This window comes from Tursiops truncatus, chromosome 6 (assembly GCF_011762595.2).
Source record: "Tursiops truncatus isolate mTurTru1 chromosome 6, mTurTru1.mat.Y, whole genome shotgun sequence".
Classification (NCBI taxonomy): domain Eukaryota; kingdom Metazoa; phylum Chordata; class Mammalia; order Artiodactyla; family Delphinidae; genus Tursiops; species Tursiops truncatus.
The window spans coordinates 64,120,196-64,138,440 of record NC_047039.1 but is presented as its reverse complement, the minus strand read 5'-3'; the positions used below and the strand labels follow the sequence as shown (position 1 = coordinate 64,138,440).

General features: G+C 44.0%; 1 protein-coding gene across 3 annotated transcripts in view; it reads left to right on the top strand.

Moving 5' to 3' along the window:
• Positions 1–18,245, top strand: part of DMRT1 (doublesex and mab-3 related transcription factor 1) — a 122,012-nt gene that overhangs the window by 32,137 nt on the left and 71,630 nt on the right. For 2 of the 3 annotated variants that reach the window (XM_073806177.1, XM_073806178.1), the window contains exon 3: positions 4,276–4,335. The exons of the other annotated variant lie outside the window; for it this stretch is intronic. In XM_073806177.1, the coding sequence (XP_073662278.1) occupies positions 4,276–4,335 (60 nt within the window). The remainder of the gene's footprint in view (positions 1–4,275; positions 4,336–18,245) is intronic. 3 annotated transcript variants of the gene reach the window in all.

The following is an 18,245-nucleotide window of genomic DNA, read 5'->3' as shown; positions in this document are numbered from 1 at the left end:
GTGTTGTGCGGCCGTCACCACCTTCCATCTCCGGGACTTGTTTCATCTTCCCAAACTGAACCACTAAACCCACTGAGTGATAACTCCCCATTCTCTCCCTCTCATTCACTTTTGGCTAAGGGCAGCCTCTTCTGCTAACCCGCCCTTCTTGGCCTCCGGAATCACCTGTAGACTCACATGAGATGATTCCTTTTATCTCGTCAACGTCTTGTTTTTTTCCTCTTACTTCTTCCCCCAGGCCCACAATTTTTGCTTCATTGCTGACTTCTCTCTTTGTTCTATAGGCTGGTCTAGTTTGTGCCTCTGAGGGCTCTGAAGTTGCTTAAAGGGCTGAGGTTAGTAGGGAAGGGGGCCCAGGGTAAGGCCAGCTGCCACCTGATGTGGGATGCTGTGAATTCTGTACCTCTGCCAGGTGATCTGGACTCTGGGCCTACGAGTGCTCTGTGCTGTGCCATGAAGCCAAGGGAGTGGAGTGAGGGTACCTCTGGGCCCCCTGGGGCTCTGCCTGCTGTCTCACTGGTTCTTGACTTGTCAGGGTTCCTTTCGCCTTGGTCACAAGCAACTCTGTAAGTGCAGGTCTGAATTTCTGTTTCAGCCTCAAGGTGTCTTACTTTTCAACTGATAAAAAAATTCCCCTAAGAAAAGTCACATAAATATTGCTCCCTGTTGCTGAACCAGATTACATTGCAAACCCAGTTTCCTCTAGTCTCTTACGTCTGTGAGTAGACTTCACAATCACTAACCCAGTCTTAGTGTACGGTACCACTGAGCATGCATTTCAGAAAAAATGCACAAGAAACTCTTAACGTAGACTATAAACAGCTGGTTTGTAGTCAGAAGAAGATACTGATTCAGTGTTCTAGTAATAGCACATTTTCTGATGTTTATTGGCAGTGAGAGTTCTCGGGTATTGCTTCAGCCACCCAATGTCAGCTCAGTCCAGTGTATACTAACAGCTGACTCTTCGGTATTGATCTCAGCACTTATAAAACTACTCCCTGTTTTTACATCACCCTTTAACTCTGATCCTGAGATTGGGGAGTTTATCTGAAATACAGGATATACATTAATTCAGGGAAGCAGATTGGATTCATCAAACACTAATAACTGTTTGCTGAACTGAGTTGAATTCATCTTTGCTGGTGAGTCTGCTGTCTGGGCCAGAGTCGCTCCCTCCCTTTTTCCCTTTCTTCCATCTGTGTTTCTATTTTATTTTTCGTTTATTCAACAAATATTCGTTGTGTGACTGCATTGGGTCAGACCCTTTTCCAGGCATGAGGTATACAGCAGTGCCTAAAACGTCTGTCTCGTGGGTCTTACATGTCCAACAGGGGAGACAGTGGATAATCAGGTCCACCAGTGAGTAAGATGCTTTCAGAAAGTGATGAGCACTGTGGAGACAGAGTGATAAGATACATGTTCTGGAGGGGTCGCGGCTGTTGACATGGAGGTTAGGGAAAGAGGGCCTCTCTAAGGAGATTAAATCCCAAGGGACAGTGAGCCATTGCAGTCAAGGTCTGGGGGAAGAGCCTTCCAGGCAGGAGGCACGGCAAGGTGAGACAGTGCTTAGAGCAGGAAGCAGACCAGTGTGATCGGTGCTGTGAGCAAGGGTGACATCACAGGGGGCTGCGACTTGCTGCCTTGCAGGCCAGGGAAGGAGTTGGAGTTTTATGGTGAGTGCGACGGGAAGTCATTGGAGTGTTGAAGCAGTGAATGCTGTGATCTGATTTACTCTCTTCAGATGTCTCTGCTGCTGTGTGGAGTGTAGTTTCAAGGGGGAGCAAAGCAAAGCCCATGCATTTGCCCAGGCAGAGGGGTGCTGCTTGCACTGGGGTGGTGACAGTAGAGATGGAAAGAACTGGTAGGACAGGAGGTCTATCTTAAGGTAATTTGGGTAGATGGTGTCCACGGCACTTCCTCCAGAGAGCTGCTGCCACGGCATTGCCAGTGCTATGGGGGTTGCCATGGGGGCTTTACCAGTCTGAAAGGTAAAGCGCTGTACGTGGGTGCGGTCGGCAGAACAATGGCCCCCAGAGAGGGCTATATCCTGGCTCCTGGGGCCTGTGAAGGTGTTACCTTCGTGGCAAAAGGGACTTTGCAGATGTGGTGAAGTCAGGGATCTGGAGGTGGGGAGGTGATCCTGGATTCCACGTGGGCCCATTCTAATGGCCTGAATCCTTGGACGTGGAGAGCCTTTCCCAGCTGCCCCAGAGATGTCACAACAGAAGATGCTGGGAAGTTTCAAAGCTGGAAAGACCTGACCACTGTTGCTGGCTTCGAGGATGGAGGAAGGGGGCGCTGAGGCAAAGACTTCAGGAGTTCTCTAGAAGCTTGCAACAGCCCTCTGCTCAGTTAAGCACCTTGATTTTAGCCTGGAGAGACCTGGGTCAGACGATGGGCCAACGAAACTGTAAGATAATAAATTTGCATACAGCAATAGAAAACAAATATGGTTGATATAGCTTATAATCCCCTTTTCCTTTGTTAGTGAGACTGAAATCTTTTCATACGTTAAAGGACCATTTATGTTTTTTCTGTGAGCCTTCTGTGTATGTCCTTTGCTCATTTTTTTTATTGAATCCCCTCCCCCTATCTTGAAGTTCCTTATTTACTGTGGAGATTGGCCCTTGGTGATATGAGCTGCAGTTCCCCCCCCCCCCCCCACTATTTGGTATTTCAAGCCAGGAGACTAGCTGAGACTAGCTGGGGACAGGCTGTAGAGGCCAGGAGCCCGAGGACTGGCCCTGGTCACTGTCCTCTGTGGACAGGTGGAGGAGCCTGTGGCTTGTCTGGTCCCGCATCAGCAGACCAGAGCCAAGTGGACCTGATGTGTTCTTCACACTCTTCCAACCTCTGTCCTCGTTCCAGTATAACCGTGGGCAGAGCTCAGGTTAAGCTAATGGCCTCAATGATTGAACCATTTCACACTCATGTCTGGTGCTGTGGTCTAGAGGTTCCAGTATTACTGTTTGGTATATAATAAGCCAGGTGAGGAATGGGATACACTCTCCATTCAGATATTCTGGTTACTAGAGACTAATCTTATTCTTACCAGTGTTACATGAAATTATCGATAGAATGCACGTTACCCATCAACCCTTTCAGAATGATTTTACTGCTTCTTTGGTTGATGTTGAACACGTTCAGGGCTGTGCTTCCGCCAGGGTGAGGGTTAGTTGTTAGTACCGATTTCCAGGTTGGGGCCAGGTTAGTTAACAGATCAACCAGTCTTATTAGTGCCAAATTTCCCCCTGAGAGAATGGTGTGTGATAGTAGAAGCTTAATCAAAGGTCTTGAAGATCGAAGACACCTGGAAACAGTTTTGCTTTGATCTGGTTAACTTTATGCCTGGGAAGGAAGTTCCATGTCACTGAAAGAACCTAAGGTCTAGAGTCCAAATACTTGCCTGTTACTCATCACCTCTCCGATTTTGAGCAGTTCACTTAATTTCTGTAAGTGTCTGTTTCCTCATTTGTGAAATGGATAAAATAATATTGCCTGCTCAGTTTATCTTGCAGAATCAGTGTGGTGCTCAACTGAGATTTTTTTTTTTTTTCGGTACGCGGGCCTCTCACTGTTGTGGCCTCTCCCGTTGCGGAACACAGGCTCCGGACGCACAGGCTCAGCGGCCATGGCTCACGGGCCCAGCTGCTCCGTGGCATGTGGGATCCTCCCAGACCAGGGCACAAACCCGTGTCCCCTGCATCGGCAGGCAGACTCTCAATCACTGCGCCAACAGGGAAGCCCTCAACTAAGATTTTAACGTGAAAATTCTTTGTAAACCATGACGAAGGACAGAAACATGCCATCAAACTCAAGTTTCAGATACTAAAATGAGGAACAGAGGAATGAGTCTGGATATGATCTACCCTACAGCCATAAACTAGGTTTTTTTTTTTTGTTTCTTTCCTTTTTTTTTTTTCACCTCAAAAATCAAGCTACCTGACGTAAGGATTGTGTCTCCGGGTAAGGAGTACATAACCATCACAGTTCCCCTACCCCAGGCCACACTCCAGCAGCCAGGAATCTCCAAGACACATCTTAACACTCACACATCAGAGTATGAGTAAGCTTTCCCCTTCTTTTCTCGGCCTTGCTTTTCTTTTTGTTTTATTAATTGTACAGACATGTGTCTTTGGTGTTAGCCATCTCTTATCCTTTCTAAAGGGAGTAGGGAGTGTTGGATAACCACACAGATACCCAGGACTGCGAGATGAGGAAGTTACCTTCAGCAAAACAGGTAACACACTGTCTGTATCTTGTTGCCCCTCACAGTTTGGACAGAAGGCACACGATTTAGAGTCCTTGGGCCCTGCGTGTCGGATGAAGAAGCAGGTGCGTCAGCCCAGACCTGGTGGGGGAGGGGAGGGGAGTCCCAAGGACACGGTTCTAATACCTTCATATCGAATGCAGTGGGTGGGGAAGGAATTAACAAGCGGGAGCAATGTGCATGGTGCAGAATTCCTCATTAGTGAGTTGGAGCGTGTCAGTGGTTGTCCCATGGCATCCTACCCCAGGAGCTGCTGCCTCGTGGAGCCCCGGCCTCCGCCGGGAGAGGCTGGTGGTCACCTCCCTTATCCCTCTCTCCCTTGTTTTTATCTGAGAGATGGAATTACTGAGTTAGAGGGGAAGAGGAGGAAGAAGCACATCAAAGAATTTCCTGGTGGCTTTTGAATAAGGGGCCTTATTGGCCTAGGGCTGTTAGCTTTGGGTGTGCTGTTTTCATCATGAAGCACCTGGGGTTTGTTTTTCTCTAAAAGACGTAGATAAACTAGAGAGAATCTAGGGGAAGGGCAACAAAAATGATGTATGGCTTGGAGAGAAGGAGAATAACAGTCTATAAATATTTGAAAGGTAATATACAAAGAGGGAGAGAGATTATTTATAGCAACGGAGAGGAGTTTGACAGGGAACAAAAGCTTGCATCTAGGAGCAGGGGAGAATTGGGTAGAACTGAAGAAACAGAGCATATGGTAAGGATGATTAAGCAAAGAAATGTAATTCTCGCATTAGTTTGCGTTGCCAGGAGCTAGTGTGGCAGGAGTAAGGGATGTTTCTCAAACTGAGGATCCACGCACGATTGTGAATAAGATTCTCTAATTCCTGTGTGTGAAGGGAGAGAGCGGGCAGCGCTTTACCCTTTGCCATGTGTGTGTGTAGTTTGTTTAATTCCCAATTCTTTGGCATTGTGTTTTCAGAGGAGGTAATGATTGCAGTACCGCTAGCTCTCATTTACTGAGTGTCTGCCTCATGCCAGGTACTGCCTTCGCTGCTTTGTTATTTATGTTCTCATTTAATCTCTACAACAACTCTGTAAAATAGGAACTACTTTTCCACTTATAAGGAAGCAGGTTTAATAACATGCTTAAGATCACACGTATTTTAAGTGGTGGAGTTGGGATTCCAACCCGAGTCTGTGACTCACAGCCCATGCTCATGTCCTGTATTGGGCTCCATTACTCTGGTCATGATAGTAAGTTGGGACCCACTCGGTAGCCGGGTTACTAAGCTAGGTGAGCAGTTTGTATCCAGTTACAGAGGTAAGTAAAATAGTTGATGTCCAGAGTTCCTCTTTTTTTTCTTTCCTTCAGATATATTTTCTCAGTATCAGTAAGTGCTATGTTATTAATATACTACATTTGGTCCTTCTGTATTTTCAGTTATACCGTAGGCTTTAACCAGCCTCACAGTTATAGAGTGATCTGTTGAATCTCTTGTAAGAAAGAAAATTTGGTAAGTCAGGCATTACGCTTGATCTTAAATGCTGGTTGTAGCGGGGTTTCCTTGGCAGTGTGGTGCACTTCCCTTGGCTTCCTGACTCTGATACTTTATAGCGTCCAGTGTATTGATGATTACTAAAAAACAAAACAAAATACACAGAATTAGCTACTCGGAATCCAGGTGAAGAGCTAGGTGTCTGGGCTCTTCCTATCATTGCAAGAAGACACCAGACTTGGACTGAGAAGACCTGGGTTTACTCGCGACTCCAGCTCCTACCGTGTTCCTCTGAGTGCAGGGCACCTTTCTAAGCCACAGCCGGCTCCTCTTTCTGGGTCTCAGCCTTGTAGAGTTATTATCGGTAGCCGCTGAAAAGTCTATGTAAACTGCGGAATACATGAGATATTACAGTGAAAAGTGAACATCATTTGCATTCGCAGCTCTTTTCTTGGCTGTTTCTCTTGGTTAAAATCTAGGACAGTTGGTAACAGTTAGGACTTTTCAGGAGGTTGACCTTATTCGAAGGGGGCAATCTCAGATTTTTTTGGAGGGTGAAACAGAAGTGTCAAGTGAGTTTCTGCTAATTCCACAACTGTTGCCTCTCCCTTTTGCCCACGGTGCCATGGAATGGAGACCACACCGAGGTTCCTAGCCAGAGGTGGACAGTATGGGATCCAAAAATGTGGCTCAAGCCACTAGCATTTTTCGTTTGCACTCTTCGCCTTGCCCATCCTAGCCCTTGTTCTCTGCAGCAAGCACCTTCCCTCCGGAGTTGTGTGCCTTCTGAAAATAAAGAGCTTTTTGCTCTCTGTTCTGTTCTCCCAGGAGTGGTCCCTAGTGAATTTCTGTTCCGTGCTGTTCTCCCAGGAGTGGTCCGTGCTGTTCTCCCAGGAGTGGTCCCTAGTGAATTTCTCCCAGGAGTGGTCCCTAGTGAATTTCTGTGCCCGTGCTGTTCTCCCAGGAGTGGTCCCTAGTGAATTTCTCTCTGGAGTCATCCCTAGATTACTTTCACTGTAAACTGTAATGATTTTACCCTGGTCATATTTCTCCCAAGGTCTCCTATCTCGGTTACTTGTAAGGCTACTCCTCCCCTCTCTTGTTCCCTTTGATCTTTTATAATTGGCTTAAAACTCTCCATATTTAATCTGCGGTGACTTTGTTTCTCCTCCCTATTTTGGTGTTTTCAGTCCCTGAGAGTTTAATAATCTGTTGCTTATTATTTTCTTAGTTTTTCTTAGGGTGTCATATTTCCAGTTGTACCGTTTAATTGTCTTTTCCCCGTGTCTACATATTTGTTTGATTTTAGCTAGTAACGCAAGTCTGCAGGCTGTCTGTATGTTGACTTGCAATAAATAAAGTCCTACACATTCTGGGGTGTTGGTTGGCTTCCTGGTTTCAGACTCAGCTAAACCTGAAGGCACCTCTGTATGGTAATGTCATGAAAAAATGACTCTTCCTACCTTGGAATTAAACAGTTGAGCACCCAGTTAATATAGAATGAATGAATGAATGAATGAATTTGTCGAGTTTTTGAGAGCTTTCCCTCACAAGTTGGCCTCCTAGGACAAATGGCTGTGACTCCTCAACACGTATGAAAGAACAGCTCTGTCACCTGCTCCGTGGTTGACTCTTTGGTGAGTCCTTCCTATGACAGCATCTGCAGTTATCTTTTCAGTAAGCTCAGTTCTTCAGCTCTGAAATCCTTTTAGTCACAGCACTGTAGTCTCTGCTCAGAAGGTCAACTTTACTACCACTTTTGGGCTGGGTCTAGTCCAGAGATGGAAGAGAACCCCCAGGTGAGTCTCCAGGCTCTGCCTATGTTGCTGTTTCCTTTCTGGGTGTGCGGAGTGGGGACAGACAACTTCATCTTAAAACTTGTGCGTTCATGGGAGTATATGCTTTTTTGTTGGTGGTGTTCAGATAATTACTCTTGCTTGATTGTTGATTAAAAAAAAATCTTTATTCTCTGACTTGTCAATCCAGTATTGTTTCTGTGATGGAAGAAACCTTGAGAAGCACGGGTGAGGCTGGTGGTTGATGCAGCCACAGATGATACCCAGTGTTTCCCGCAGAGTTGGCCGGCTCCTTTGTCACAGACAGAGGCCCCGTGTTTTAGAGTTTATGTAGTCCCCCCTCTGTGCCACAGGCTGTACCCACGCAGAGATGTTCCTAGGTTCTGTGTTTACTTGGAGAATTGCCGAACAGTTCTTAATACTGGTGACCTTTCTGTGAAATGGAGTTTCTGAGAGCATGTTAGATTTCCAGAGACCTGATGGACAATATCTTCATGACACAGGCCACTGGATGAGGAAGATAAAGATGCACATGATGCAGCTGTGATTGTAGTTGTAAGAAGCTGGCCACTCCTATAGCTTCTGTCATGCTGTTTCTTAGTCACCATGATAACATTTTGGTTGACAGGCCCAGATTGGCTCTTGGTAATCATTTCTTTCGGTTAAGATACAACTTTCTTTGTAGTTAGGGTGTTGATTGATATGTAGATACAGATATATCTGTGTGTGTGTATGTGTATGTATGTATATGCATGTGTGTCTACATGTACATGTGTGTATCCCAAGTTGTCAGAGCCTTCAGCACCTTGCACCTGTTGCTTCTGCCACTCTCAAAAGCCACAGGTTTCTTGGGACTTCCCTGGTGGTCCAGTGGGTAAGACTCTGCACTCCCAGTGCAGGGGGCCTGGGTTCGATCCCTGGTCAGGGAACTAGATGCCGCAAGCATGCCACAACTAAGAAGAATTCTGCATGCTGCAACTAAAAGATCCCATATGCTGCAACGAAGATCCCGTGTGCTGCAACTAAGACCCGCCACAGCCAAAATAAATAAATAATCAATCAGTCAATCCATCTTTTTTTAAAAAAGCCACAGGTTTCTGGCTCTAGCCCCCGCCAAAAGGAAAGGGCATTGTTGCAGTTGGAGTCTCACTTGGGAGACCTCATTGGCAGCACTTTTTTCACATGCCTAGGCCTTGACTGCACAGAGGCTGGGAATTCGGGTTCTGGCCCTACATTGGGAGGCAGGAATCATCGCAAGTGTGACATTTTTTGCTATGCCTTCCTGTCCCTGTGGTTAGTGACATGTTTGGTGGAGCAGTTAGCTGTGAAGAGAAGACAAAGCTTGGAGGCGATCACCTCACCTGGTATGTAGTGACTTGTGTCCACACTTTGAGAACAGCACGGCAGCAGCTGGCAACGAGGCCACAGTTGCAGAGCTAAACCAGGACCCAGGGTTGGAGCGAGCTGCTTCAAGGATGAGTCAGAAGAGCCACAAGTTAGGGGCTTTGGGACCAAATCACAACTCACAGCCCCTGCCCTGCCTGACATCTCCCAGTGGAAATGTCACCTCCCGTCCTGGTCTCTGTCGTTGGAGTCTGAGAACTGTCTTGACCTTGGTGTTTGATTCACCTCCACGCCAGCATATGCATAGTTAGTAGTCATTTATATTCTTCTCCAGGAAATCATCAGTAGGACCAGATGTCTTTTTGTGTGTGTGTGTGTGGTACACGGGCCTTTCACTGTTGTGGCCTCTCCCATTGCTGAGCACAGGCTCCGGACGCGCAGGCTCAGCGGCCATGGCTCACGGGTCCAGCCGCTCCGCGGCATGTGGGATCTTCCCGGATCGGGGCACGAACCCGTGTCCCCTGCATCGGCAGGCGGACTCTCAACCACTGCGCCACCAGGGAAGCCCAGGAACAGATGTCTTTTAACTTAAGCTGTTCATTGGCCACATTTAAGCAGCTTCCTTTACCCTTAATGACACAGCTTGGTGGTGAAGTGTGAGGTCTCTGACGGGGTTCTGCTGCCAGTTGCACACACATCCTTAGATTTACCACCTGAACTTCTCCAGGTATCAAAACAAGGGATAACATTACTTCCTAGGCCTTCCCTGTTGTCGGATTTGGTGAAAACTGCTAGGTTTGATTCTCTGTCGTTTTCCCTGCCTGACTTTGGTAAAAATGATGATTGAAAGGTTGGACAAGTGATTATTTGTAGAATCGACTTCTTTTCATTTCAGAGGAGCTTTACTCAAAAGGAAGGAAGGCAGAAGGGAAGTCAAGATGGCACACGTGAAGGGCGTCACCCATCGAGGAGATTCTGGTGGGCGGTCTTGGGTGCAGTGGTAGTTAGTGACTACACAAAAGTGGGTTGGTGTCATTCCCAGCTTTTTGTGTGTGGACGTTATAACGGCTCAGAGGCACATCTCCCACCCTCACACCTGAGTGGCGCAGCAGAGAAGACAGAAATGCCAGCGGATGGCTAAGCATTTCGGCGATCTGCGTGTATAGCTGGCAATCCCCGGCCCCTCTCCTCTTTCCCTGCTAATGTTGAAAAGTGAGGTGAATGTAGGGGGACACTTTGGGCTATGTCACCAAATGTCAGTTCTAGAATTAGTATTTCCAATGCACCTGGAATCCCGAAATCTCATCTTAATAACTGATTTGAACACAGTTCCTCTCCCCACTCAAAAAACACTAAAAGTGGGAGCACATATATTGAATTCAAAAGTTTTAAATTTTTGTAAGTTTTACCCTTTCTCTCTCTTCCCTCTCCTATCTCCACCTTCTCCCAGTAGCAGTCTTTAAAAAGCATGATATAGTTAAACGGCCAAATCCAAGAAAAGGGAGGATAAAGGGCTCCAGATAATTCCCAGTTTGGGTTATCAGCCCTCACATAATGGAGAGTTGATTGTGCTTTATTTTCTTGTTATTTGAGGGGAGGGAAAACTCCATAGAGATGGGAAAGGTACATCTGGAGGAGATCTGAAATACTCCCGATTCGAGATAAGTTTGCCTGTAAAATGTCGGCTTTGGAATATACCATGCAAAGTACTAAAGGTCAGTAAAGCTTCCTTCACAAATTTAGTAAGAGGGAGCAGTTGGCTGTAACAGTGTGCAGCCCTGGAGGTCATAGACCAAGCTAGGAGAAATAATTATGCATGGTAATGGGCAATTACAGATAATGGCCTTTTGGGGGTGGCAGAAAATACATAGCCCCACAGTCTTGCCTGGAATGAACACTGAAGAGCACATTAACTTTATAGCGAGCTAAAAGTTCAGCCCTGGAACTGCAGCACTCCCGCCGCCCCCCTCCCCAAATAAATAAAATCCCCGTCTCACTTAAGGGAAGCACTGTAGCAGCTCACTTATCAACAGCAGAATTGAATACACGAGGAGGCGGGGATTTGCGGTCGGAAAGGAAGGTCAGTTCTTCTCCACCTGCTGGCTTTGTCTCACAAGTAGAGATGGCTCGGGGCTCAAGGCAGGTACGCGAGTGAAGGGGTTGTTTGCTTTCCTGGCGCCAGGTTTGTGTTTGACGTTTAAAATAGCCTGTCATGATTGCCTTGTGGGAGAAACAGATTGTTCCCGCATTTCCTGATTATGACTTTGGGGAGTGATATCACACCGACTGCATTCAAGGCTACTGTCTGACCTCAGAGAAGGCCAGGAGTGGAGGATTCCGCTCCTTTCCAAGTTCAGTTGTACTCAGGAAGCCCTGCCAGGTGCAGCCCAGGCCTCCTGCGGTCCCTCAAAGATGAGCATTGAGAGCAAGGATACCTTTTTTGGGCAGATAATTTGGTGGCTCTCTTGCTCGATGGCAGAGAATGCCCTCACTGTGTTGTGACTGTGATAACAACAACGGCTAACCTTTATCGAACACTGACCCTGTCAGAGCGTTTTTCGCCCTCTGTGGTGTAAGTAGCAGTATTAACCCCATGTTATATATAGACTCTCGGGCAACGGAGACTTAAGTATTAACGGATCCAAGGTCCCAGGGCTGTGGATTCCAGATCTGATCAAGAATTTGACCTGGGAGCCTGGGTTGGTGCTCTGAACCCAAGGCTCTGCTGCCTGGCCGCATTGTGTAGTGGTGAATGCCTGTTTTACTGAAAGAAATGTCCCTGGCTTAGGGGTGAAGCAAGAGGCGTCCGGTTGGGCCTTTCCTGCTGACTGCTAACTAAGCAGCTCAGTGTGCCAGCTCAGGATGAGACACTGCCACCAATTGCTCTGAAATCCGTCCTCCTGGAAAGAGAAGAGCCTGCGATACGGAGGTTCTCAAATTTCTTACACTCTTAAAAAAATTTTTGAGGACCTCAAAGAGCTTTTGTTTACGTGAATTACATCTATCAGTATTTATTGAATTAGAAACTAAAACTGAGAAATTAAGAATACATTTGTTAATTCCTTGAAAATAATAAATCTATTATTTGTTAACCTAAGTAACATATTTTAATGAAAAATAACTACATTTTCCAAAACAAATTAGTGAGGGAGGGTGGAATTGTTTCATATTTTTACAAATATCTTTTATATGTCTGCCTTATTAATAGAACACAGCTGAGTTCCCATGTGTACTTCATTCAGTCTTTTTTTTTTTTTTTTTTTTTTTTTTTTGTGGTACGCGGGCCTCTCACTGTTGTGGCCTCTCCCGTTGCGGAGCACAGGCTCCGGACGCACAGGCTCAGCGGCCATGGCTCACGGGCCCAGCCGCTCCGCGGCATGTGGGATCTTCCCGGACCGGGGCACGAACCCGCGTTCCTTGCATCGGCAGGCAGACTCTCAACCACTGGACCACCAGGGAAGTCCCCAATCTGTTGTTTTGACTGAAATACATGAAGACAGTTCAGCTTCACGTAGATAAATAGTTGGAAAAGGAAGATAAATGCTTGAAGAGTCTTTTGAGATCACTGTGACTATTCTTTGATACTAGACCAAAACTTGACAAGTGATAATTTCTTAAAGATTAGTTGCACTGTGGATCTGAAGCCATGCTAATGAGGTTTTTGTACTCAGTTAAATTAAAATCCATCTTGCACTTTAAGTGGATCTGTCAACCATTCATTATTTTGTAATGTCATGCATTGGTCATTTGGAAAATATTTGTTCACTGAATTGTGCAGATCTTCCAAATGTTGACATTTCATTAGGAAATATCAAGAGAATCCCACTCATTAATATCACTGATGATTTTGTCAGAATGTTCTTTAAGTTTGGAAAGCTGTCAAGCACATGATTTTCCAAAATTCTGGTTTTTACTCTATAGCTGAACGTTTTGGCAGTAAATACTTCCAGTTGTTTTCCTTGAAGTGATAGGCTCACTTTTTTCATTTTAAAGAAAATGTCTGCCAAATACCCAAGCCTCAGTGACTGTAGTTTGTTATCATTCTTTCAAGTAAATGGTGTTCCATTTAAACAAAAAAAAAAAAGCAGTGAGCCTGGCTCTTCATTCAAACATTTACACAAGCGCCTCCTCCAAGGAAAACCTCAGCACAAAGCAGCAGAAGTGCTTTGTGAGTCCTTCCCACTTGGTCACCATGATAATAAGATGCAGTCAAAGGTAGAGATTTAATCCATTTTTTTTCCTGCTTCATCAAGGGCATCTTAAGCAAAATTGACGTAAAAATTTAAAACTGTTTCACTTCATAGCAGTAGGGAATACAGTGACTCTCAGTACAGTTTGCTGGGACTGCCTTGATTCCTGCTAAGAAACCACGTTTTCCCCACCATTGCCTCTGCATCATCAGTGCAACCGTCAACACAGAGAGAAAGGCCAATAGCAGCTTTACGTTATTGTGGAAATACTTTTGACCACATGGACCCTCGAAAAGGCGGTGTGGGCAGGGGGCCTCAATCACATTTTCAGAGCTGCTGCCGTAGGGTATGAGAGTGGGAGTTCCTGGTGCTGAAACACAACCTCTGGTGGGTTTAAAGCAGTTGTCACCCTGCTGGTGGAGTCACCCTGGAGGCTCTGAAGCTTTCTGATGCCTGGGTCCCCACAGCCAGAGGCTCTAATGTAAAGGGTCTGGGGGGTGGCCTGGTCCTGAGGGATTTTACCCTCCACGCTACCCCGTGCAGCCCAGGGTGAGAGCTGCTGTTTTGGAGGCAGGTTCTGTTCCTGGGGGACCCAGTCCTTCTCAGCAGTTGGTTAAGGTACTGTTCTTGATGACTTGAAACATTTTATAGGACAAATACCCAACTGAAAACCAGGGGTATTAAATTGATTGGGGTATATAATCTTGGCTTGAACAAAAGCCATGTGAAATAATACCAGACATAATGTGGCTTTTTATCTCTTCACATTTAATTAAGGGTCTAGTCCTTCTCTTCAGATCACCACTGGGGACCTGCAGAAGCAGAGACAAACATCAACAATCTTATTTTTATTTTATTTATTTATTTATTTATTTATTTATTTATTTATTTTTAACATCTTTATTGGAGTATAATTGCTTTACAATGGTGTGTTAGTTTCTGCTTTATAACACAGTGAATCAGTTGTATATATACACATATATACCCATATCGCCTCCCTCTTGCGTTTCCCTCCCTCCCACCCTTCCTATCCCACCCTTCTAGGTGGTCACAAAGCAACAAGCTGATCTCCCTGTGCTATGCGGCTGCTTCCCACTAGCTATCTGTTTTACATTTGGTAGTGTATATATGTCCACGCCACTCTCTCACTTCGTCCCAGCTTACTCTTCCCCCTCCCCGTGTCCTCAAGTCCATTCTCTACGTGTCTGCATCTTTATTCCTGTCCTGCCCTTAGGTTCTTCACAACAATTTTTTTTTTTTTTTTAGATTCCATATATATGTGTTAGCACTTACTTCACTCTGTATGACAGGCTCTAGGTCCATCCACCTCACTACACATAACTCAATTTCATTTCTTTTTATGGCTGAGTATATTCCACTGTATATATGTGCCACATCTTCTTTATCCATTCATCTGTCGATGGGCACTTAGGTTGCTTCCATGTCCTGGCTATTGGAAATAGAGCTGCAGTGAACATTGTGGTACATGACTCTTTTTGAATTATGGTTTTCTCAGGGTGTATGCCCAGTAGTGGAATTGCTGGGTCGTATGGTAGTTCTATTTTTAGTTTTTTAAGGAACCTCCATACTGTTCTCCATAGTGGCTGTATCAATTTACATTCCCACCAACAGTGCAAGAGGGTTCCTTTTTCTCCACACCCTCTCCAGCATTTATTGTTTGTAGATTTTTTAAAAAAAATTTTTAACAGGTTTATTGGAGTATAATTTCTTTACAATGTGTTTGTAGATGTTTTGATGATGGCCATTCGAACTGGTGTGAGATGATATCTCATTGTAGTTTTGATTTGCATTTCTCTAATGATTAATGATGTTGAGCATTCTTTCATGTGTTTGTTGGCAATCTGTATACCTTCTTTGCAGAAATGTCTATTTAGGTCTTCTGCCCATTTTTGGATTGGGTTGTTTTTTTGATATTGAGCTGAATGAGCTGCTTGTAACTTTTGGAGATTAATCCTTTGTCAGTTGCTTCATTTGCAAACATTTTCTCCCATTCTGAGGGTTGTCTTTTCGTCTTGCTTATGGTTTCCTTTGCTGTGCTAAAGCTATTAAGTTTCATTAGGTCCCATTTGTTTATTTTTGTTTTTATTTCCATTTTTCTAGGAGATGGGTCAAAAAGGATCTTGCTGTGATTTATGTCATAGAGTGTTCTATGTTTTCTTCTAAGAGTTTGTTAGTGTCTGGCCTTACATTTGGGTCTCTTTAATCCATTTGGATTTATTTTTGTGTATGGTGTTAGGGAGTGTTTTAATTTCATTCTTTTACATATAGCTGTCCAGTTTTCCCAGCACCACTTATTGAAGAGGCTGTCTTTTCTCCACTGTATATTCCTGCCACCTTTATCAAAGATAAGGTGACCATATGTGCGTGGGTTTATTCTGGGCTTCCTATCCTGTTCCATTGATCTATCTTTCTGTTTTTGTGCCAGTACCGTACTGTCTTTGATTACTGTAGCTTTGTAGTATAGTCTGAAGTCAGGGAGCCTGATTCCTCCACCTCCGTTTTTCTTTTTCAATATTGCTTTGGCTATTCGGGGTCTTTTGTGTTTCCATACAAACTGTGAAATTTTTTGTTCTAGTTCTGTGAAAAATGCCATTGGTAGTTTGATAGGGATTACATTGAATCTGTAGATTGCTTTGGGTAGTATAGTCATTTTCACAATGTTGATTCTTCCAATCCAAGAATATGGTATTATCTCTCCATCTATTTGTATCATCTTTAATTTCTTTCATCAGTGTCTTATAGTTTTCTGCATACAGGTCTTTTGTCTCCTTAGGTAGGTTTATTCCTAGGTATTTTATTCTTTTTGTTGCAATGGTAAATGGGAATGTTATCTTAATTTCACTTTCAGATTTTTCATCATTAGTGTATAGGAATGCAAGAGATTTCTGTGCATTAATTTTGTATCCTGCTACTTTACCAAATTCGTTGATTAGCTTTAGTAGTTTTCTGTAGCATCTTTAGGATTCTCTAGGTATAGTATCATATCATCTGCCAAGAGTGACAGCTTTACTTCTTCTTTTCCGATTTGGATTCCTTTTATTTCTTTTTCTTCTCTGATTGCTGTGGCTAAAACTTCCAAAAGTATGTTGAATAATAGTGGTGAGAGTGGGCAACCTTGTCTTGTTCCTGATCTTAGTGGAAATGGTTTCAGTTTTTCACCATTGAGGACGATGTTCACTGTGGGTTTGTCATATATGACCTGTATTATGTTGAGGAACGTTCCCTCTATGCCTACTTTCTGGAGGGTTTTTATCATAAATGGGTGTTGAATTTTTTCAAAAGCTTTCTCTGCATCTATTGAGATGATCATATGGTTTTTCTCCTTCAATTTGTTAATATGGTTTATCACATTGATTTGCGTATATTGAAGAATCCTTGCATTCCTGGGCCAAAGCCTACTTGATCATGGTGTATGATCCTTTTAATGTATTATAGGATTCTGTTTGCTAGTATTTTGTGAAGGATTTTTGCATCTATGTTCATCAATGATATTGGCCTGTAGTTTTTTTGTGACATCTTTGTCTGGTTTTGGTATCAGGGTGATGGTGGCCTCATAGAATGAGTTTGGGAGTGTTCCTCCCTCTGCTATATTTTGAAAGAGTTTGAGAAGGATACATGTTAGCACTTCTCTAAATGTTCGATAGAATTTGCCTGTGAAGCCATCTGGTCCTGGGCTTTTGTTTGTTGGAAGATTTTTAATCACAGTTTCAATTTCAGTGCTTGTGATTGGTCCGTTCATATTTTCTATTTCTTCCTGGTTTAGTCTCGGAAGGTTGTGCATTTTCAAGGATTTGTCCATTTCTTCCAGGTTGTCCATTTTATTGGCATATAGTTGGTTGTAGTAATCTCTCATGATCCTTTGTATTTCTGCAGTGTCAGTTGTTACTTCTCCTTTTTCATTTCTAATTCTATTGATTTGAGTCTTCTCCCGTTTTTTCTTGATGAGTCTGGCTAATGGTTTATCAATTTTGTTTATCTTCTCAAAGAACCAGCTTTTAGTTTTATTGATCTTAGCTATTGTTTCCTTCATTTCTTTTTCATTTATTTCTGATTTGATCTTTATGATTTCTTTCCTTCTGCTAACTTTGGGGGGTTTTTTTGTTCTTCTTTCTCTAATTGCTTTAGGTATAAGGTTAGGTTGTTTATTTGAGATGTTTCTTGTTTCTTGAGGTAGGATTATATTGCTATTTACTTCCCTCTTAGAACTGCTTTTGCTGCATCCCATAGGTTTTGGGTTGTCATGTTTTCATTGTCATTTGTTTCTAGGTATTTTTTGATTTCCTCTTAGATTTCTTCGGTGATCTCTTGGTTATTTAGTATTGTATTGTTTAGCCTCCATGTGTTTGTATTTTTTACAGAATTTTTCCTGTAATTGATATCTAGTCTCATAGCGTTGTGGTCGGAAAAGGTATTTGATACGATTTCAGTTTTCTTAAATTTACCAAGGCTTGATTTGTGACCCACATATGATCTATCCTGGAGAATATTCCATGAGCACTTGAGAAGAATGTGTATTCTGTTGTTTTTGGATGGAATGTCCTGTATATATCAATTAAGTCCATCTTGTTTAATGTATCATTTAAAGCTTGTGTTTCCTTATTTATTTTCATTTTGGATGATCTGTCCATTGGTGAAAGTGGGGTGTTAAAGTCCCCTACTGTGATTGTGTTACTGTCGATTTCCCCTTTTATGGCTGTTGGTATTTGCCTTATGTATTGAGGTGCTCCTATGTTGGGTGTGTAAATATGTACAATTGTTGTATCTTCTTCTTGGATTGATCCCTTGATCATTAAGTAGTGTCCTTCTTTGTCTCTTGTAATAGTCTTTGTTTTAAAGTCTATTTTGTCTGATATGAGAATTGCCACTCCAGCTTTGGTTTTTTTTTTTTTCTTTGCAGTATGCGGGCCTTTCACTGCTGTGGCCTCTCCCGTTGTGGAGCACAGGCTCCGGACGCGCAGGCTCAGCGGCCACGGCTCACGGGCCCAGCCGCTCCGCGGCATGTGGGATCTTCCCGGACCGGGGCACGAACCCATGTGCCCTGCATCGGCAGGTGGACTCTCAACCACTGCGCCACCAGGGAAGCCCCCAGCTTTGTTTTGATTTCCATTTGCATGGACTATCTTTTTCCATCCTCTCACTTTCAGTTTGTATGTGTCCCTAGGTCTGAAGTGGGTCTCTT